Here is a 23,246-nt window from a genome sequence, read left to right as displayed (position 1 = left end):
CTTTCCCCGCCCTTTGCTATTTTTTCTTTAATGGGTTTTCATTTGCCCTTTTTCCAGGAAAGCAGAACTCCTGGCTTCCTTCCTGATCCATCTGTTCCCAACCCACCCCCTAGTCTCACAGCCCAGTCTATAGTGAGGTGGGCAAGACAGCTCTGGGCTCAAATGCGCCTGTACAGAGCAGGAGCCTTTATGGGCCTCCCCTGAGGGGAAAGATCCCTTTGGTGGATGGCTTATTACAGGGAGAACCTGGGTGTGGGAGGGAAAAGTAGAACAGAAGCTGATGGGCCTGCCCTCTGGTCCTCAGCTCTGGGAGTTAGAATGAGGGGGAAGGGACCTGGGAATAAAGAATTCTAGGAAGGGACTGATAATAAATAACTCCAGGAGGAAATCTACTATGAGGACCTCCCAGGATATCTGAGCAGCCTCTACAGAGGCGACCAGCCTCCTGTCATAAATTCCTAGAACGTCTGTACCTCGGTAAAGGGCCTTAGAGATCAGCAAGTCCAGCCCCCTACATCTTCCAGCTGGGTAAACTGAGGCTGGAAGAGGGACACTGCCTTGCTAATAATAGTCACACAACTAGCTGGGGCCAGAGTTAGGATTAGTTGGTTGGGTTCTCTTCAGAATCCTCACATGCGAAGGACTTCCGGTTCACCTGGCTGGACTTGGGGCTCAATGGACACAAAAGCGGTATTAAAAAACCTGGTTCCTTCCCAGCAAGACCCAGATACTTCTGCCCTGGGGACATTCCAAGGCCGGGTGGAGAGGGGGGCGGGCATGGGACTGGTCACTCCAAATAGCATTTCGGGGAGGAGGGGCGTTGCCCACTACATCAGCTGCCCACATAGGGAAGAAGGGGCTGTTTGCTACACAGATGTGCTTAGAACTGGGTGGGTTCTTTTGCTGTGAATTTGGTGGTCTTCAGGAGTATTGTAGGGCAAGGTTGGGCAGGGATAGGAGAAGAGCTGTCCTCCAGCCTCAGGGAAATTGTCCTTGAGCCCCAGAGATCCCTCCTGCTTCTAGACTTGAAGTCTGGCCTGGGCCTTCACCTCAGTAGCCCTCAGTCAGCCACCAGGGTCCAGTTAGGGGAGTTTGGAGCAAAGTGTGCAACCACCATACAACAGCCTGAGGAGAATGGAAAGATGCTGGCTGGAGGGGCGGGCCCACGCTGGCTTCCCCCACCCCCTTCAGTCCACCCTCTTTCCCCCATATGGTTCTCATAACGTCTGGGCTCAGAGACAGCAGCCAGAGGAAGTGGCTGTGTACAGAGAGCTTTTGTGAGGGAGAGGAGGGGGGAGGGGGAGAGAGAGTGAAGAGAAAGAGGGGAAGAAAAGAGGGAAGAGGCTGGAGACAGAAGGTGAGAAGAAGCCTTCAACACACCCCCTCACCCTCCCAGCAGGTATAAGGGTCTCAGCTGCAACATTCCCGGTTGGGCTTCCAGACCCCCAGCCAGTCTGTGGGAGGTGAGGCGTGAGGGGCCTCAGAGGAAATCCAAGTCTCTCCCTGACTCTTTCCACCTATCTACTTGAGGAGCTGGAGGCAGCCAGCTCAGGTTCCAGGGATTTGGTCAGCCTCTTCTTGGGGTCCTTGGGAACCTACCACCCTTAGGGCTTCCTCTTGTGTATGATATTAGGGTCCATGGTCCTGTGTTAGGGAACACATTAGACAGTGAGCAGAGCCCTGGTGGGGGGCGGGGTGCCTCACTGGTTGAGCCCTCATTGTACTAAAGAGGCTGGAAATGCCATCACACTGACCTCCAAAGGCGGCACATATAATTCACCCTCAAGTGGGTCCAGGCCCCAGAATGGGTTTTTCAGCCTGACTTATTCAGAGCATGTGCATGAACTCAGTGGCTCCGGAACCCCAAAGACGTCCCTTCCTGCTAGCTACCATGGATGACTCCTCTCTCACTAGGGGGTCGAGCGAGAAGTACCTTCTAGTCCTGGAGGTGAGTCTGAGAATTTCCCCTAAAAGCTCAGGCAAACCAGTGTAATCTGAACCTAACCATAAATTGACCATTAAATTTGGAGGTCATGTTTTTAAAAAGAGAGAGTGTTTCTAAGTTTAACCCACATGGGACTCATTGGGATAAGAACTCTTTTCTGAGGGAGAAAAAGTTCCAGCCACCTCTGAGTTGATCCGTTCTTCCTACTCAGTGGCTGATTTCCTCACCAAAGCCCAGAGAGGGGCAGTGAGTTCCCAAATACCACACAGCCTGGACAGGACCCCTAGCTCTCATCACCCTTGAGGCCCTAGACTGCCCCTTTGACTCCTGGGACCTGACAGAAAGCCAGGGGAGGAGGGAGAAGGGAAAGGGCCCTGGGCTGAGGAATTAGAGGGAAAATCCGGTAACTGCTAGGAAGGGGCTGCTTGAAGGGGCTGTTTATTTTCATTCCCCCAGCCCAGCCGCTCTGTTCTATTTAGAGCTCAGACACTGACAGGACGAAGCTGCCACCTCCCCTTCCTCCCTCCTCTGGGCCCCCATCCTTCCCAAACTCCAGAACATTCCTTAGCTTTTAGGACTGGGTCGGAAGGGGCAGGAAAGGGGGAGGGGGGAAGAGAAATTGTAGAATGTAGCTGACTTGGCCAGCCTCCCTGGAATTGGTTCTCCCAGGCATTGCTTCAGTTTTCCCCTGGGAGCCAGGGAAGGGCAGGATGGGGGAGCAAGGCGGTGTGCAAGATGGATGGGGCCAGGTGAGGGGCAGGGGAACCAATCTGTCACGGAGGATGGGGGAGTGCAGCTTGAGGGGGGAGTTCCTGCCTGAATTGGAAGGGCCAGACATCTCCCAGCTGGAAAGGGAAGGGAAGGTCTGAGAGGCCCTCCTGCCCCAAGGGCTCCTTGCCTTGCTGGGAGCTGTGTGGGGTGGTGAGGCAGAAACTAAGACTTCAGGCTTCAGGAGACTCTATACCCATGATGGGAAAGGCCATCAAATATAAAGGGTGGGAGTACCAGTCCAGCCCCATCTTTTATTGAGAAGGAAGCTGAGACCCGGAGGTCCTGACCTGCCCAAGGCCACACAGCTCCTGGTCAGACAACCACCACTAGACCTCAGGACCCCTGACTCCCAGTTGTGTCTGCCATCTTGCAGGTGCATACACTGAGGCAAGGCCAACAAAAGGAGCCACATCTTAGAAAGGAGAAGAAGGGTAGAAAGTAGGACAGAGATTTGAAGACATTGGAGCTTTTCAGGCCTTTTGGAGGCTCTACCACCCAGTCATTCTGGGTCCCGAACAGTAACACTGCCCCAAGTATCAGGGACCTCAGGGACTTCACCTGTCTGCTCAGCTCGTGGTGACTGTGTTTGTTGAAGCAAAATGGAGACACATGGTGCTGGAAGTTTTGGGGAAGAGTTGCCCACCCAGTGGATATCCACAACCTGCTCCCATCCCAAGAGGGACAGAGCCCTATACAACACAGCTCTCAGCAGACAGGCAGATCCAATTCCTCTTCCCATGCTGACCAACCAGCCAGTCCTTGGGAAAGGCCAGTGGTATCACACTAACCCAGTTTCCCCCACATGGCCCAACAATAGCCTTCCAAGTACAGGTGTGCTTAGGGGGACCACTATACAAAATCGCTGTACCAACCGAGTATTTGAAATCAGATTGACCCAGGAAATGGGAAGCTCATGGTCTCTAAAGTGTTCTTCTACGTGTTCCCTCTCTCTTCTGCACCACAGACAGCTTAAGGGCTATGTGAATCGTATGGGACAGGTGTTCCAGAAAGACTGTCCTGTGGAGCCAGCTTAGCTAGAACAGGGCTGGGTACTCCTGGGTGTCAGGAGTAAGCTTCCAGGACTGATGGGGGAGAGTCGTGTTGGGGCATTGGAGGGGGAAGGGATCTGTCCCTTGACTTGGGAGAACCCAGAGTTCAGCAGCAAAATCTCCATCCACTGACTCCCCCCACTTTCCCTGGAGCTCTGCCCCAGATACCCATCTGTTCACCAGCCAGTATTTACCATATATCCTAGCCCCATACCAGAGGGTGAGAGACCCAGTCCTGGCCCTTACAGGCCTTACGGTCTCATCATGGAAACTCCCATCCCATAAGAGTGGAAGGGTTAAATAGTGACCAAAAATACCCAAGGGAAATGACAAAGATCAGGGCCTCAGGACTTCCACAGAAAACTTCTGGGGAGGAACATCTGAAGGACTAATTTATAAAAAAATAATTGGGTATAAAAGACTGTTAACGGATTAATCCTTTCTGGTCTGTTTGTATTTAAGAAGAGGCTTCCTTTCTTCACCCATAAAGGTTGGCTCCCCAGTGGTGGAATTTTAGGCTGTGTGTGGACGAAGTATGTAAGGTGGATGGGGGTTACTTCCCACCTTGTTCAAATCAGGTATACACAGACATACACACATAGAGAGATTCTATCCTTCTGATCTGCCACACCTCCCTCCATCTTCCGTGATAAGAAATTTGTAGAGAGACCATGTCTCATTTACCTTTGTAGTACTGATACTTAGGTGTTTAGTGTAAGTTTGAAGAACGAATGAATGAATGAGTGTGAGTGATTATAGCAGACCCTATTCCATGTGCTCAAGCTAAGGAGCTTTAACTTGAACTTGCATATGAGCAATTGATGGTCTGTTTTGCAGTCAGCCCCTGGCCTTGTTCTGACTGATGATATTGAGCTTCTCCATCATCTTCCCACAAATGTGGTCGACTTGACTCCTGTGTATTCCATCCGACAAGGTCCACATGTATAGCTAGAGAAAAGGGGCCCCAAAATTTTCATCACTCCACACCTACCACCCACCATAAACACCTGTAGCATCTTTTCTTAGGCTTCTGCCTCCAGGTTCAATTCCAAGGCCACAGACTTGCTCGGTCAGTCCTCTCCCACCCCAGCCCCAATTTCTTGTTCCTACCTGCTCACCCCAAGACATGCCCTTGTAGAGAGGGAAGGTTAGAGAAAAGGAGACATGCAGGCCCTGTGGGTTGAAGCCACTGCAAGAGTGTTTTCTCTCTTGGCCTTAGCCTCAGGCCCTGCCTGGATGGTCCAGCTTCAAGGCTGAGTTCAGGGCAATCTCAGGATGTGACCTCTAAAGCTGGCAGAAGGAACCCCCCACCTGGGTCTCTTTCCAGAACCAGTAGGTGTTCAAGGTTGACTGGTCAGGCTTCCAGTTAAGGGAAGGAACAATAGGGAAATAATGGAGTGAGCAAAACACCTTGCCTGCCTTCTCCAACATTGATGTCCCCTGCAGTCAGCCTAAGTGGACGTGAAGGGCAGCTTTGAAGGGAAGAGAAGGCACAGAGGAGTGACCTTTAGCCTGAGGGTATGTGTCAAAGCAGGGCCTGTGGCCCATAGCCATTCTCACTTCTGGGGGCCCTGGCGGTGCAGTGGTTAAATGTTCGGCTGCTAACAAAAGGATTGGCACTTCGAATCCACCACCGCTCCTTGGAAACCCTATGGGGCAGTTGTATCCTATAGTGATCCTATCCCAGACAACCCAGTGCCGTCAAGTCAATTCCAACTCAGTCACTGTAAGTCGGAATCAACTGAACAGCAACCGGTTTTTGGATTGCCATATCAGAAATCCCTCGGTGGAGCAAACAGTTAAGCACTCACTGAAAAGTTCGTGGTTTGAACCCACCCAGGGACACCTCAAAAGATCTGCTTCCGAAAGTTCACAGCCTTGAAAACTCTATGGAGCCCAGTTCTAGTCTGCATCCACGGGGCCATCATGAGTCAGAACTGACTTGACAGCAACTAACAACAACACTATTGTCATATTAGAAGTCCCTGGGTAAAGCAAAGAGTTAAGTGCTGGACTACTAACCAAATGGTTGGCAGTTCAAACCCACTCAGACGTGCCTGAGAAGTAAGGCCCGGTGATCTGCTTCTGAAAGGTCACAGCCTTGAAAACCCTATGGAGCATGGTTCTCCTCTGTACCCATGGGGCCGCCATGAGTCTGAATCAACTGGACTGCAGCTGGTTTGGTTATTGTCATAGCAACCATACTAAAATGCACCCACATCCTTCATTAAATATAATAATTATTGCTACATTGCATTACATTTGGTAGTTATGTGAAGTATTTATTAATTTTAATCTTTATTTAAGTAAGTGTTTATTAATTAATTTTAATGTTTTAGAGACAGTAATTATCTTTTAGGTTTCAGATGCCTTTGTGGGCCCTGGAAATGCTCGAAGGCCCTTGGCACTGAGCCTGCAGGCAGGGCTGGGGGCTCCAGTTTGACCTGAGCCATTCAGGGTGGGTTATGGACTTCAGGTCTTTTTTGTTATGAGCAAGCAGACCCCCCTCCTCCCCATCGCTGATTGTTTCCCTAAGTCGCTGCCAAGCCACCAACAGCAGTGTTGGAGATGGGGCCTTCCTAAACAAGAGAGCCCCAGGGATGGCCTGAACTCACTGAGACTCGGAGGATCTGACTCCTGGACAGGGTAGATCCTGTGTCCACGGAGAGGGTGATGTGGTTGTTGCCTCTGTGTGTGTGTGTGGAGGTGGGCAATGGTCTGACATGTACGAATTTTCCTGCCCATGTGAGAGCCATTTGGTTCAGGCATGTGCTGGCTCCTCGCCCCACAGGGCAGTGCCCACGTGACTACTACAGGGTCATCTTTGATGTTGGGGTGGTATCTGGTGAGTTCCTGCGGCTGCCCAGAGGCCACAGGGCCTCTTACAGACGCCAGCCACTCGTTCCCTTGGCCTCCAGCCTCATTAGTGGTAACTCTGCTTGCTTCTCTTCCCTAAAATAGGACCCCAGCCGGGAGAGAGTTCTGGAATGGACCCCATGTGCCCCCTCTCCTTGGCCAGATTTCAAACTCTGGAGTAGAGAACAGGGGACTCCAGGGATTGGCCCCTCTTCCCACAAAAGGCTTGAAGCCAGGCAAGCAGGAGGGGAGGAAGGGAGGAAAGGGAGAGAGAACCTCAGGATGCTAGGCTGGGCAAGCCGAGCTGTGTGGGGCAGGGTTAGCACAGTTGGGAAGGAAGCCCACCTGACTCCCTGTGTGGTTGTAGGGTGAGAGGATGGTGCAGGCTGAGGTGCTGTCTGTCTAGGGGCTGTTAAAGAGAGCCAAGGCTGGCACCATGTCCATGATGGCTGGATGGAACTGTGGGGCCGAGTTTCCCTCCTTTTCTGCCCAATTTTTGTGGCTGCCCGGTCTGTTTTCCTCCCATGAGACAGCCTAGAGCGGTGGGAACGTTTTTCTTCCCATTGGATTAGGCTCTGGGGCTCTCTTGTGTGTGTGTGTATATGTGTGTGTGTCTTCATCCACCCCGTTAACAGCCCCTAACTGCCAGCTTCTTACCTACTCATAAAAGAAAAAAAACAAACCCAAGTACTTTCCGTCACAAAATCATTGCCCGCCCCGACCAGACCCACAAGGGGGCATATCAGGAAACCTGAATGGACAAAGACAACCGAGGCCAGCTCAGAATAATCCAGGTCTAAAGAAAATTTCCTCAAAACTATTCAGATGGTTAAAGCTAAAAGACCTAATTCTGGGTATTTAGGGACTTGAATCACAGAGTGATACCTGCCCAAAGTCTGTCCAAGAACTGGAAATGCGTCAAGAAGGGGGCCCATTGGAGGAGAAGGATAAAAAGCTATTTGCCTGGTGGCCCTGCTTTTGTGAGCGGGTTCTAGGGTGGGGGACCAGGGATATGTTCTCTGTACAAGGAATAAGTTTCAATTCAAGACTATCAGGGCTGGAGTTTGTGCAGGGGGGCAGCTAGTCAAGCCGGAAGTGTGGGCTGCAGATGACCCCCCACCCATGCTCCGCCCTCTCCTCCCAGCACACACACAGAGTCTGCCTTCAGAGAGGCCCTGGCCAGCATGAGGTCTGGGGTCAGGACACTGGGGGATGGGACAAGGCTGGGAGCTGGCCCTGAAGCCAGACCAAGAAATAAGTTGTTCTAGGCCAGAGGCTTCTCCCTGCCCATTCAGGGGCAGGTCCGCTGATCTTTTGCTCCGCTCCTACCCAACACACACACACACACCTGTTGCCTTAGTATCTCTCAAGCAACCCAGGCTTCTGGGGAGATGCTGGCTGCAAGGAGACTGGATAAGGGTTAAGGCTGCACCAGCGAATATGGGAGCCACCAGCCACACTTGGCTCTAGGGCACTTGTAATGTGGTTGGTCTGATTTGAGACGTGCTAGGCTTGCCACGCGTCTGAATCAAGTCAACGGCAACGGGTTTGGTTTTTGGTTTTAGAAGAGTAGAATACAAACCAGATATCAAAGACTTATAGTAAAAAAAGAAAAGAAAAATCTCTCATTAATGGTTTTTGAACATTGAGTAAATATTGAAATGATAGTATTTTGGATAAGAAAAAATGTTAAAAACAATTTTTTTTTTAACTTTTTAAAAATGTGGCTACTAGAAATTTTTAGATTACATATGTGGCTCACATTGTATTTCTACTGGCCAGCTCTGGGTTAAAAAATCTGGAGTATGTGAAAGAGGTCAAAGGGTTAAAGGTTAAAGAGTCTGGGGAAGGTGGGGTGGGGTATCTACCCTCAACACCCAGCACCATCTCGGGATGTCTCTGGGCAGGGTTCTCAAACTGAGATCCTAGGTTTTAATTTTGGTGACTTGGGAATTTGGGAATTTTTTAATTTTCTCTTTTTACTTCAATCATCTTAAATTTTTTTTTTTCATAATAACGTTTTGTAGAGATAATTTTCATTCAAAAGACATTTTCATAATGTGAGATTTTTGTTTCTAAAGTTGATGTTTCTCAAACCGGAGTCTTCAGATATGGTGTCATTGTCGTTGTTAGGTGCCTTGGAGCCGGCTCTGACTCATAGCCACCCTGGGTACAACAGAAGGAAACACTGCCGGGTCCTGTGCCGTCCTCACAATCATTGCTATGTTTGAGCCCACTGTTGCAGCCACTGTGTCAGTCCATCTCATTGAGGGTCTTCCTCTTTTCCACTGACCCTCTACTTTACCAAGCATGACATCCTTCTCTAGGGACTGGTCTGTCCTGATAATGTGTCCAAGGTACGTGAAATGGAGTCTCACCATCCTCAGTTCCAAGGAGCACGCTGGCTGTACTTCCAAGACAAATTTGTTCTTCTAGAAGTCCATGGTATATTCAAGATTCTTTGTGAGCACCATAATTCAAATGCATCAATTCTTCTTCGGTCTTCTTTATTCATTGTCCAGCTTTCATGTCGTATATGAGGTGATTGAAAGTACCATGGCTTGGGTCAGACACACCTTAGTCCTCAAGGCGACATCTTTGCTTTTTAACCCTTTAAAAGAGGTCTTCTGCAGCTGATTTGCCCAATGCAGTAGATCCAAGTAAAATGAAATCCTTGACAACTTCAATATTTTCTCCATTTTTCATGATTTTGCTTATGAGTCCACTTGTGAGGATTTTTGTTTCCTTTATGTTGAGGTATAATCCATACTCAAGGCTGTGGTCTTTGATCTTCATCAGTAAATGCTTCAAGTCCTCTTCCCTTTCAGTAAGCAACGTTGTGCCATCTGCATATCACAGGTTGTTAATGAGTCTTCCTCCAATCCTGATGCTTCATTCTTCTTCATAGTCCAGATTCTCAGATTATTTGCTCAGCGTATAGATTAAATATGTATGGTGAAAGGATACAGCCCTGACACACCCTTTTCCTGATTTTAAACCATGCAGTATCCCCTTGTTCTGTTCAAACAACTGCCTCTTGGTCCATGTATAGGTTCCTCATGAGCACAATTAAGTGTTCTGGAATTCCCATTCTTCACAATGTTTTTCATAATTTCATTACTAAAATGATCGACACAGTTGAATGCCTTTGCATAGTCAATAAAACACAGGTAAACATCTTTCTTGTATTCTCTGCTTTCAGCCAAAATCCATCTGACGTGAGCAATGATATCCCTCATTCCACATCCTCTTCTAAGTCTTGCTTGAATTTCTGGCAGTTCCTTGTCAATATACCGTTGCAACCATATTTGAATGATCTTCAGCAAAATTTTACTTGGGTGTGATATTAATGATATTGTTTAATAATTTCTGCAGTCCTTTGGATCACCTTTCTTTGGAATAGCTTCGTGTATGGATCTTTTCCAGTCAGTTGGCCAGGTAGCTGTCTTTCAAATTTCTTTGTATAGATGAGTGAGCGCTTCCAGCGTTATATTCGTTTGTTGAAACATCTCAGTTGAAACTCTGTCAATTCCTGGAGCCTTGGTTTTCACCAAGGACCCCTGGTGGCACAATGGTTAAAGCTCTCGACTGCTAATCAAAAGGTCAGCAATTAGAAACCACCAGCAGCTCCACAGGAGAAAAAGATGGCAATCTGCTTCTATAACGATTTATAGCCTTGGAAACTTTATGGGGTCACTATGAGGCAAAATCAAGTCGTCGGCAGTGGGTTTGATTTTTGTTGTTTTTCACCAGTGCCTTCAGTGCAACTTGGACTTCTTCTTTCAATACCATACGTTCTTGATCATATGCTACCTCCTGAAATGGTTGAACGTTGACCAATTCTTTTTGGTACAGTGACTCTGTGTTCCTTCCATCTTGTTTTGATGCTTCCTTTGTCATTCAATTTTTTGCCTATAGAATCCTTCAAAATTGCAACTCAAGGCTTGAATTTTTTCTTCAGTTCCTTCAACTGGAGAAATGCTCAGGGTGTTCTTCCCTTTTGGTTTTACATTTCATTATATTTATTGTTATTTCATTATATATTATATTTTAGATCTATTCCCAGGAAATAAGACGGTTCTTTTTTTTCCCATTAACATGGGTCCATACATTAGTCAAGTTTGAAAATTAATGTCCCCAGGCTCCCCGCTTTGTAGATGGGGCCGTGATCATCTGGGAGCCCTGCTCCTCTATCCTATACATACATCGTCTCCCCATGCACCCCACCCCATCAGTGTTTCTAGTCTTTTCTCACCCCTGACCAGGGGGGATAATGTCTGGGAGAGATCCTTGGGTGGGTGGGAGGCTGAATTAGATCCCCTTTCTCCGCTCTTCCTCCTAACATTTTAGAACCCTTCTCTGGCATTCCTAAGGATACTGAGGGGTCCTCTCTCCTTCTTAGACATTTAAAGCAACCTCCGAACCTGAAACTCTGAGGAGGTATGAAGGGAATAAACTGGGAATTGGGTGAGGCAGGCTTTGATTTAAAGTCAGGTAGTATACACACCACTGGGAGCTCGTCACCACTGAGGTGGTCACCCCAGCCCCACCAAGGCCTGAACGAGACCTTCACAGGCCCTAAAAACTGACAAGATTATGATTTAACACCACCACCACCAACCCATGTGTAACAGGAAATAAAACAATCCTAATCCAGAAAATGAGAATAAAGAAGTTCATAAAAGTTCTAATTTTTCTGACAATTAACTAAAAAACCCATTGCTGTCGAGTTGATTCGGGCTTCTAGTGACCCTACAGGACAAAGTAGAACTGCCCCATAGGGTTTCCAGTCTTTACAAAAGCAGATCGCCACATCTTTCTCCTGCAGAGCAGCAGGTGGGTTTGAACCACCGACTGTTCAGTTAGCAGCTGAGCACTCAACCGCTGTGCCACCAGGGCTCTTTTTTTATAATAACTACTCTGATGTACTTTTGAAATATCGAGATAATGATATGTGTAGGTGTGAAGCTTTTTTGGAAACTCAGCATTCTACCTCCCCCCGCCAAGCCCCTTCTCATAGTCACCCTCAGGCCCTGCTGCGAAATGTCCCTGTTGGAGGGACTGTTAGGCTGGGACAGGAAGAGGGGACAGGAAGGAGGAGGGAGAAAGGGAGGAAGGAGATGAAGTCTCCACCCCTTCCCATTGACCCAGAAAGTCAAAGTTCTCCTTCCACTCTTGCCTCCATCCTGGCCACTCTATTCCCCATAAGCCTCTTGAAGATGGAGTAGCTGGAATTTCTGATGTTCAGGGTGCTCTTACTGTCTGTCTTGGTATGGTCACCCACCCGTTTCCTGTAAGCCTTGTGGCAGATCTCTCTCTCTCTCTCTCTCTGGTGATAAAATATTTGCCTTTTTAACTATTTTTATGTGTACAATTCCGTAACATTAATTAGATTTACAGTATTGTGCAACCATCACCGCTAAAGGATCCATTCCAACAGCTTTTCATCACCCCAAACAGAAACTCAGCGCCGATTAAGCAATAACTCCTCTTTACCCCACCCCCAGCCTTTGGTAACCATTAATCTACTTCTGTCTCTATGTGTCTGACTGATTTCACTCAGCATAATGTTTTCAAGGTTCATGCATGTTGTCACATGTGTCAGAAGTTCATTTCTCTTTATGGTTGAGTAATATTCCATTGGATGGATGTACCACCTTTTGTGTATCCATTCATCTGTTGGTGGACAGACACCTGGGTTGTTTCCATCTTGTGGCCATTGTGAACAGTGCCGCTATGAACATTCGTGTACAGGTATCTGTGTGAGTCCCTGCTTTCAAGTCATTTGGGAATATACTTAGGAGTGGAATTGCTGGATGAGGCAGGTCTCTTTTTGGTAGCCCCTCTCATGCCAGTCCCCACCGTCTTCCCTCTACCTTCTAGTTCAGCCCAGAAGCTGCCCACTGGAGAGGTGGCTGAAGGCTTGAACCTCTGGTTTCCCAGGCCAGTTCTCCAGTAAAAGCTTAGAAGAGAAGGGAAGCCCTGTGCCTCTGCTCAGGGCAGGCGAGAGCTTGGGCTGAGAGACTCATTAAAGCTTTTTAATAAGCAATTAATTGGAGGGATGAGCCCTTTGGCCCCCTGGAACTCCCCTTCTCCCAGTGGGGAGTCTGGCAGAGAAAGGCTGAGTGGGTGGGCGGAGATGCTCAGTCTGCTTGGGGCCTCTTTCCTCCTCCCCTAAATACAAATGAATAAATAAACAGAACTCTGAGTGAGCAGAGGCGAAGGCTGGGGCTTGGGCTTCCCCCAGGCCGAGGGCTTCACCAGCTTTCTGCCAAGGCTGCAGACAGGCTTGAGGAGGCAAGGATATGATGCAGCCCTCTAAGTTGGGGGCTTTTGAGGGTTGGGGGTGGTCAGTGAGGGCCTCAGCTCGAATGAGAGAATATGGAGACCCCAAGGAAGGGTAGTTCCTCTCACCTGCCCCTAGGCCTGCTGAGCTTCTGTCCAGTCTGAAGGCAGAGCCCTGACCCAGTTCAGGCCGTCTTTCCAACCACTACCCTCAAGAGAGCCATCTTCTCCCCTATCCAAGGACAGAGCTGTGGAAGGCGTAAAGGGGCCACTGTGGGGTCTGCCCTGTGGTTCCAAGGTGGAAAGGGGGGTGTCACAACTTCACTCCCTGCTCAGCCCACCTGCACACTGAGTCCCAAGTCAGATCTAGACCGTGGGGAAACTCAGGGCAGGTGAACTGTCTGACTTGGGGGTCAGCGGGCTGACCAGTCTGCCTGGACCATTCCCTGGCTCCTCCCTACAATCTCCTGGGGCAGAGGGTGGGGCTGTGCATTGCACAACTCCAGAGGGAGTCACAGGGAATGCAACATGGCTCTAGAGAACAAAATGGCTTCTCACTCTATCTGCACTCTCCAGCTCTAACAGCACCTTCTCAAGTCTGTGTTCTCCCTGTCCCTTCAGGCTCTTGAGCAACAACAAGATCACAGGGCTCCGGAATGGATCCTTCTTGGGACTCTCCCTGCTGGAGAAGTTGTAAGTGCTTGGGCAAGGTGGGGTGGGTGAGGTGGAGGTCGGGAGATGGTGTGATGGGCCGAGAGGTCAGTCCAGGGAGGATAAGGAACACTGGCTGCTGAGGGACCCCACACACCCCAAGCTGGCTAGCTATGTGAGCCCAGAGTCAGAACCACTGGGACCTTGCCCAGAACTTGACCCCAGGTAGAGGGCAGAGAGGGCTGGTCTGGGAGAGGGAGAACTACCTACCCCTTCACCAGCTAGACAGCGAGAAGTAGGGAAACCTTGCTGATCTAGGCAAGGATAGGGGTAAGGGAACTCATTAACACTCTTTAATGAGCAATTAGCTGGCCTGAAGCAGCCTCCTTCTTCCAGCTGGGGGCCATCATAAATGGGAAATGTGCAAGACTGAGGGAAGCTTAGTGAGAAGGAGGCCTCATCCTCCTTCCCTAAAAACAAATGAACAAACAAAGCACCAAGGGAGCAGAGCCCTAGCCTGAGAGCAGGGAAAGGAATCAAGTCCAAGTCTTCCGCCCCACCAAAAGCAGCATCCTTCTGGCTGCCTGGAAGACCTCAGGACAGGCTGGTGTTGGAAGTAGAAGTGCTAGCACCTGCCTGGCCTGCAAGTGTCTCCTTGGGTTTGGGAACCCCTGAGGTCTAGTCAAGGCCCGCATATGGAAAGGGTGAGTGGGGAGGAACTAGTGGCGGTAAATTGCTGGGAAATGAAAGGAACACAGAAGCCCCAGCCTCTCAGCCACCCTCAAGAGTGTCACATTCACAGAAGGACTTGTGGAGAGGTGGGACACGCACTGGGCTGGAGACCTAAACCAAGCTCTCTCTGAATTCCCTGCTCACTGTGGGTTTTCCAGGAACCACAGCCTGTCCAATAGCTTTGAGTCCTTGTTCCCTCCACAGAAGTGGCCTGGGCCTCCTGTCACTCTGGAAACTAATTCTTGCTTTCTCCCTCATTCCCAACCACGTTTCCCATCTCTGCTCACATCCTGCTAAGCACTCCCAATTTCTCCAACAGGGCTTCTGCCCCCTTCTAGTATGATTTTCCAAAAGGTTTCGTCCAATGCAACAGGGATACAAATGAATAAGGTATGAACCTCCTCTCAAAAGAACCAAAGATTCATGTCCAGTGGAGACCAAATAGACAGTCCTGAGATAACCGCAGACAATGCCATATATGGATTAGAACTCAGTAGGTTGGGAAGGTCAAAGGCTGGAGTGTTGGAGAGTAGTAGAGATGCAGTGTCTGCATACCTTGGTGTTTAAATCTTTAACCATCTCAACGATCTCATGAGGTGGCCTCTATTACACCCATTTAACAGTGGAAGGAAAAGCTTCTCACCCCAAACCTCCAAGGCTGTGATTGAAGCCTGATGGTCTAACTGGGTTAGTTGGGGTGATAGGCCAGAAAGGCAGAGCAGATCTGTCTATATGGGGCATGCTGGGCTGGGAGAGGGCTGGGACATTGATGATGGTGGATGCACACAGCTCTGTGACCAGGCTCCTCTGACTGTCTGTTCTGAAGCTCAAAAGACAGGGTGGTCCTGAATAAGGAGAATGACTGCCACCAAGCTGCTATTTAAAAATCTCTTGGGTACCAAGAAACAGTGAAGTTTTTTTTTTTTTTTTTTAATGTTTGTGTGTTTGGTAAATATATAAACAATTCCACAATTTCTCCATGTATAATTTAGTGACATTGATTACAGTCTGCAAGTTGTACAACCATTCTCACTACCTTTTTCCAAATTATTCTACCACCATTAACATAAAGAAATAGGGAGGCTTTTTATTCTCCCACAAGCAGTTAAGCATTCAGGGCTCCAATCCCAGCTCTCAGCCCAGGCTTGGTCTTAGAGGCTGATTTGCAGGAAACCAGACTCTCCTTCCAGAGATCTCTTGGAGGAAGACAAACCACAGCTGCCTCTCCAGCCCGTTGCCCTGCCCCTAGGGCCAGTCACTGCCCGCAGTTGCTCTTCCTTCTTAGCATTTGCGGGTGGTGACTGGTTGCTCTGAGCCTCTGGTGGCCTTACCAACATCTTCGCATCCTCACCCTCTTGTTTCCATCGGTCCAAGACCACTGGTTCTGCCCTCCCCCCCCTTCTCCTTCAGTCTCCAGAGGGTACATTTTCTGACGAAGATGAAAAGATAGCTGTTCCCTTCCCACCCTTGCAAACATCCTGAAATGGCACCTCTACCTGGTCACCACACAGCAGGTGCATTCAAAGCATGGGAAGCAACCAGAGAAAACTGGGAGAATAATCAGAGCATAATGGGAGACACGAGTCTCTGGGTGATGGAAACAGCTAATGAGCCTGGGTGCTAACCAAAAGGTTAGTGATTCAAGTCCACCCAGAGGTGCCTTAGAAGAAAGGCCTGGCAAGCTACTTCCAAAAAATCATCCATTGAAACCCTGTGGGGTTAAAAATGGTACAACCAGAACAGAATGAATGAGAGTGATGACCCATTGTGAAAAATGTAGTCAATATCACTGAATAATTTGTGTAGAAATTGGTAAGTGGGGACTTAATTTGCTGTGTAAACTTTCACCTTAAACATAATAAAATATTATTTTTTTAAAAAACCCTATGGAGCACAGCTCTACTCTGACACACATGGGTCGCCATGAGTCAGAGTCGATTCAATGGCAACTGGCTTAAGGGGAGACAGCATCTGACTAAATGCTGAGTCACTGATGTGGGAGGAGCACTGGGTGTGAGAAGGAGCATTGGAGTGAGAACCAAAACCCTGAGTTTGAGCCCCTGCTCTGTTATGAATTGTTCCATCCATTCATTCTGTATTCTCTGAGCCCCTCCAGGTGCGAGCTCGTTCCAGGCACTGGGTACGCAGGAGTGAACAAAAGAGACCAAGTGCCTGCCCTCATGAAACCTACCCTCTCCTGATGAGACTCAGAAAATAGCAAATAAATAATTAATATGTGAGGAGACAGTAAGGGCTGTAAAGAAAAATAAAGTAGGGCAAGGGGGACAGTAAAGCGCTGAGGTCTGTTTCATGCAGTGAGGTCAAAGAAGGTCTCACTGAGAAGGTGACTGACTAGGTTCGTTTCCTGGGGCTGCCCTAAATTGGGTGGCTTAAAACAACAAAAATGTATTCTCTCAGGGTTCTGGAGGCCAGAAGTCTGAATTCAGGGCCATGTGAATGCTCTAGGGGAAAATCCTTCCTTGTCTCTTCCAGCTTCTGGTGGGCCCAGGCATTGTGTGGTTTGTGGCAGTATCCCTCCCATCTCTACCACTGTCCTCACAGGGCCATCTTCCTCTGTATCTGTCTGTCTCCTCATAGTCACACAGGATTAGGAGCCGACTTATTACAGTGTAGTCTCAGGTTAACTAATTACATCTGCAATGACCCTACTTCCAAACAAGGTCACATTCACAGGCACCAGGGGGAGGAACTTCAACATATCTTTTTGGGATGCAATACGGCCCGTGACAGTGACTGAGCCAGAGACCTGAATGAAGGGAGGGAGACCCAGCTGGCTCCCAGACAGCAGCGAGTATAGCAGGTGCAAAGGCCCTCGGTCCAGAGCATGCCTGGCGAGTTTGAGGAACAGAAGGGCAGAGTCGGTGGGTAGGGAGAGGTAGGATGAGATCAGAGCAATGCAGAGGTGGGCGCCAGGTTGGGGGCCTCAGTCTCCTCATCTGTAAAAAGAGGGAGGTGAATGAGGTGATTTATAGGGTGCCTTCAGATTTAAAATTCTATGATCCTTGGGTGTGTGATACAAGTGGTTTGTGGGAAGGAAAAGATCAAAGAACCAGAATGATGGGGTCAGACTTTACAGAGGAGGGGAGACCTGCTGGGCAGAGGCGTGGGCTGTGCTCAGCAGAAACCCACCAGCTTCCCAGGGATGTTGCCTATACGGGGAGGAGCTGGGGGAACCCAGGGTCTCCAACCTGGCTGATCACCACTATCGTAGGGGTGGACAGAGGGCTTTTAAATAGCACAGCTCCTGGGCTCCACTCCTGGAAGTTCTAATTCATCAGACCAGATGGGGCCTGGGAATTTTCTACAAGGTATGCAGGCGATTCTCATGCTTATCCAGGGTTGGGAACCAGTGGACCAGATGACCCCTAGACTGTGGGCCTATTCATCACAAGTGAGATGGCGCGGCCTGGCATGCTGTTGGTCCTCAGGAAACACTGATCTCTCTGTCCTGTCAGGCTCAGATGTCTACACTTGGGCAGCTGAGGCCATGGCAACTTAACATCCCACCGTCTGCAAGCAGCAAGTCCTATGGGAGGGATGGGGCTTAGTCTAATAAGTGATCCCATAGATCTGTGGGGCTCCGGGAAAAAGCACACTTTGCTTCCTTGTGCGGAGAGCCCCTTTGGCCTTTTGGAATGGATGGAGTGCAGACGTGTGTATGGAGGGGTCACCTTACCAGCCAAGAGTGGGAAGTGGGCCTGTATGGTCCCTGTTTTGCAACGGAGGGCCCTGAGGTGGGAGGGAGGGCCCATAGGCTGGTAGACACACTTCTGCCACTGCATGGTGTGGGGAAGGGGAGGGGAGTCAGAGCTGATGCCGAATGGGAAAGTGCCTGAGATGAGATCAGGGCAGGACTGACACTCCAGAGAGGTTGGGGTGGGGGCAGGGAACATACTCTGTGGGGCTGGGTCAGCCAGGCAGGTGGGCTAGAAAAGCTGAAATGGGTCCCAGCAGAGGCAGCTCATGGCCAGCCCAAGGAGGGCACAGCAGGGCCCAGACGTGGTGAGGCCTGCCTCTGAGCCCTCCTCTCTGTATCCTGCCACCCTCAGCCTGGCACAGCCTGCTCGCTGCCCAGAGGAAAGCCTTCCCTCATGCTGGGGAGGGGTGTGATGAAAGTGCTCAGACTCTGGGGTAAAAAGAGGCCTGGCATTGAATCCTGTCTTTGCCATTGACCTTCTGTGTGCCTCGCCAAGCCTCAGGTTTCTCACCTGGAAAATGAGGGTGATGACTCTGGCCAGGTTGTCACGGGGATAAATGCGTTCACCTACACGGAGCATTGGGGACAGCATGGACTTTCAGTAAATGGCAGTAGTCCCCTTCCACTCTGAAGAGTTCCATATTCCAAGATGTTAACCTGGTTGCCCCTGGTTGGCATAGGGTTTGCCCAAAGTTGCCCCACTGTGGGCAGGCAGTTTTCATTTGAAATGTTAAGTGCTGACAATGCTCCTGAGGGCTCATTCCTCCAAGCCTTCGTACCCTTGCTCACATCTCTGTCCAGATCTCCCACCACGCATATGCAGTGTGGAGCCACCAGAAGACTTTTGCAAGGCTCCAAGGAACCCCCAACCCCAGACTGGGGCTGAACTGACCACAGGGCAGGCAGCCCCTAGCAGAGGCCAAGGGCGCTTGACTCAGCGTGCATGCGAGTGTGTGGAACTGCGTGGACACGAGACCCCAGAGGCCTGTGGGACAGCCAGAGGGAAAGGCCTGGGGAGGGGAGTCTGGTCAGCCCCAGGATGATTTGTCATTGCCTAATGAGATTAATGAGCCCCGGGGGCTGGTATGCAGCGGGTACGGGGTGCTCATTAGAAGCAGATGCTCTTGGGAATGATGGCAAGTGGGGGCCTAGGGGTGGAGTGCGGCTCATGGGCCAGGTGGTTTCCATTAATCTGTGGGCAGGGCCAAGGGTAAGGCCGCTGGCTTGTCGCTCCCTCCCTTCCCATCTCCTCTGACACGCAGGAGGAATGTGGCAGAGAAGCTGCCACAGGCTCCGTACACTGAGGGCACAGGAGGGAGGGTGATCAGCGCAGGCACAGGCTCTTGTTTGCTGCTGTAGCCCCTGTGCCTGGCACAGTCTAGGTGCTCAGTAAATACCTGCTGGATGATATCAGACATGAGAGGGCATGCAGGGTGGGGAGGGAAGCCATACCGCCTTGGGTTCCCTCCCCGTGGCCTGAACCTCTTCCTCTCCTCCCCTTAGACCATCTCTATACCTGCCCTGGTGTTCCGGCCCAGTCCTTAGCCAGCCCCCACTTTCTAATGAACCCTGGAAGTCCTGGAGGGCCCAGGGAAAGCTGCTCTGTGGCCTCAGAACCTATAATTTGGTTTTCAAACCCACAAGCAGGGAGGTCTGGCAGGGGGCAGAGGGAGCCAACTTTGTGTTACTACACCCTGTCAGAACATGGTACACACTCACACACATACAACCTCTCTCTCTCTCACTCATACACACACATTCTCTCTCACACACACACATACATTCTTTCTCTCACACAGACACACAAAATCTCTCACACACACACACACACACACACAACCTCCGTCACTCATGCACGCACACATTCTCTCCCTCACACACACACACACATACACGCACACATTTTCTCCCTCACACACACACATTCTTTCCCTCACACACACACACACATACACGCACACATTTTCTCCCTCACACACACACATTCTTTCCTTCACTCACACACATTGTCTCCCTCACACACACACACTCACACACATTCTCACATACACACAAACTCTCACACAGACACACATTCTGTCACACACACCCACATACAAACTTTCTCACTCATACATGCACACATTCTCTCCCTCACACAGACAAATTCTCTCTCGCACACACACACACAAATGTTCACACACACACTGGCACGTACTGTCTTATGTGCTCACACATTCACTCTTTGTTGAACAGCTTTATTGCGGTATAATTTACATGCCATAAGGTTCACCAGTGGAAAGTGTACCATTCAATGGTTTTTAGTATATTTACTGAGTTGTGCAACCATCACCATAATCTAATTTTAGAACATTTCCTTTTTATCATCCCAAAAAGAGGGCTTGCATCTTTAACGGTCACTCCCCATTCCTCCCCCGTTCCTCTGTCCCACTCCCCAGCCCTAAGCAACCACTAATCTACATTCTGTCTCCATGGATTTGCCTCCTCTGGACATTTCATATAAATGATATCATGCACTATGTAGTCTTTTGTAACTGGATTCTTTCACTTAGCATAATATTTTTGAGGTTCATCCACATTGTAGCATTATTTCCGCACTGTATCTCCTTTTATGGCCAAATAATATCCCATTGTATGAATGTAACACATTTGGGTTGTTTCTACTTTTTAGCTATTATAATAGCTATTGTAAATAATGCCGCTATGAACATTCATGTACAGGTTCTTGTGTGGGCGTATGTTCATTTCTCTTAGATCTGTATCTAGGAGTGGAATTGCTGGGTCATATTTTTTTTTAAATAATTTTTATTGTGCTTTAAGTGAAAGTTTACAAATCAAGTCAGTCTCTCACACAAAAACCCGTATACACCTTGCTACACACTCCCAGTTACTCTCCCCCTAATGAGACAGCCAGCTCTCTCCCTCCACTCTCTCTTTTCGTGTCCTTTTCACCAGCTTCTAACCCCCTCCACCCTCTCATCTCCCCTCCAGGCAGGAGATGCCAACATAGTCTCAAGTGTTCACCTGATCCAAGAAGCTCACTCCTCACCAGCATCCCTCTCCAACCCATTGTCCAGTCCAATGCATGTCTGAAGAGTTGGCTTCGGGAATGGTTCCTGTCCTGGGCCAACAGAAGGTCTGCTGGGTCATATTTTTATCATCCCCAAAAGAGGGCTTGACTCATTAGCAGTCACTCCCCTTTACTCCCCCTTTTTCTTAGATATATACCTAGCAGTCAAATTGTTTTCCATTTTCCATTCTCACTAGTCAGGTATAAAGGTTCCAATGTCTCCGCATCCTCGCCAACACTTGTTATTGTCTGTCACTTTTATTGTCTCATTGTGGTTTTGATTTGCATCTCATGTGCTTATTAACCATTCCTATATCTCCTTTGGAGAAGTGTCTACGCAAATTCTTTGCCCATTTTTTAAACTGAGTTATTTTTCTTTTTATTATTGAGTTGTAAGAGTTCTTCATATACCAAAACCAAACCCAGTGCCATCAAATTGATTCCCTGTCATAGTGACCCTATATTCTTCATATATTCTGGATAATCCCCATAGGGTTTCCAAGGAGCAGCTGGTGGATTCGAACTGCCGACCTTTTGGTTAGCAGTTAAGCAAGACAGCTAAGAATGATAAAAATGATAGCTTATATATATTAAGTGCTCCATAGGATTTTTTATTTTTGTACTTTAGATGAAGGTTTACAGAACAAACTAGTTTCTCATTAAACAGCTAGTACACATGTTATATTACATTGGTTAACAACCCCATGACATGTCAACACTCTCCCTTCTCAACCTTGGGTTCCCTATTACCAGCTTTCCTGTCCCCTCCTGCCTTCTAGTCCTTGCCCCTGGGCTAGTATGCCCCTTTAGTCTCATTTTGTTCTGTGGGCCTGTTCAGTCTTTGACTGAAGGCTGAACCTCAGGAGTGACTTCATTACAGAGCTATAAGGGTGTCTGGGGGCCATTCTCTTAGGGTGTCTCCAGTCTTCGTCAGGCCAACAAGTCTGGTCTTTCTTTTTGAGTTAGAATTTTGTTCTACATTTTTCTCCAGCTCTGTCGGAGGCCCTCTATTGTGATCCCTGTCAGAGCAGTGAGTGGTGGTAGCCAGGCACCATCTAATTTTAGTAGACTCAGTCTGGTGGAAGCCATGGTAAATGTGGTCCATTGGTCCTTTGGACTAATCTTTCCCTTGTATCTTTAGTTTTCTTCATTCTTCCTTGCTTCTGAAGGGGTGAGACCAGTGGAGTATCCTAGATGGCTGCTCACAGGCTTTTAAAACCCCAGACACTGCTTACCAAAGTAGAATGTAGAACATTTTATTTATAAACTATATTATGCCAATTAAGCTAGATGTTCCCTGAGACCATAGTCCCCACAGCCCTCAGCCCAGCAATTTGGTCCCTCAGGGAGTTTGGATGTGTCTATGGAGCCTCCATGACCTTGCCTTGTACAGGTTGTGCTGACTTCTCCAGTATTGTGTACTGTCTTACCCTTCACCAAAGTTACCACTTATCTATTGTCTAAGTATTCTTCCATCCCCACCCCTCCCCTCCCTTGTAACCATCAAAGATTGTTTCTTTTTGCGTGTAAACTTTTTCATGAGTTTTTATAGTACTGGTCTCATCTCATTCAATATTTGTCCTTTTGTGATTGACTTATAAAAAAATACCACTCAGCATAATGCCCTCCAGATTCATCCATGTTATGAGATGCTTCACAGGTTCATCATTGTTCTTTTTCATTGCATAATACTCCCTTGTGTGTATGTACCACAATTTGTTTATCCATTCATCTGTTCATGGGCATCTAGGTTGTTTCCATCTTTTTACCAGCTGAGCCCTTAACCACTGTGCCACCAGGGCTCCATACTCTGGGTGGACGTCCCTTATATCCTTGGAACCCTATGGGACAGTTCTACTCTGTCCTGTAGGGTCACTATGAGTCAGAATCAACTTGACAGCAATGGGTTTGGTTGTTTCTGGTTATCCAGAGTATATGAGGAACTCTTACAACTCGAAAATAAAAGAACAAATAACTCAGTTAAAAAATGGACAAAGAATTTGAGTAGACACTACTCCAAAGAAGATACAGGAATGGTTAATAAGCACATGAAAAGATGCTCAACATCATTTGGGAAATGCAAATCAAAACCACAGTGAGACGATAAAAGTGACAATAAAGAAGTCAGGTATCAGATATGTGATTTGCAAATACTTTCTCCCATTCTGT

At 48.6% G+C, this 23,246-nt stretch overlaps 1 protein-coding gene across 4 annotated transcripts in view; it reads left to right on the top strand.

Annotated features, from left to right (window-relative positions):
• The window catches only part of ADGRA2 (adhesion G protein-coupled receptor A2), a 45,254-nt gene that overhangs the window by 3,363 nt on the left and 18,645 nt on the right, over nt 1–23,246 (top strand). For 3 of the 4 annotated variants that reach the window (XM_064272817.1, XM_064272815.1, XM_003412538.4), the window contains exon 2: nt 13,528–13,599. In XM_064272817.1, the coding sequence (XP_064128887.1) occupies nt 13,528–13,599 (72 nt within the window). Of the gene's footprint in view, nt 1–13,527; nt 13,600–20,998; nt 21,144–23,246 lie in introns of all 4 variants that reach the window. The other variant, XM_064272816.1, reaches the window with a different exon arrangement.

The sequence above is a fragment of the Loxodonta africana genome, chromosome 19 (genome assembly GCF_030014295.1).
Source record: "Loxodonta africana isolate mLoxAfr1 chromosome 19, mLoxAfr1.hap2, whole genome shotgun sequence".
Classification (NCBI taxonomy): Eukaryota; Metazoa; Chordata; class Mammalia; order Proboscidea; family Elephantidae; genus Loxodonta; species Loxodonta africana.
This window is presented reverse-complemented; position numbering and strand designations above follow the sequence as displayed.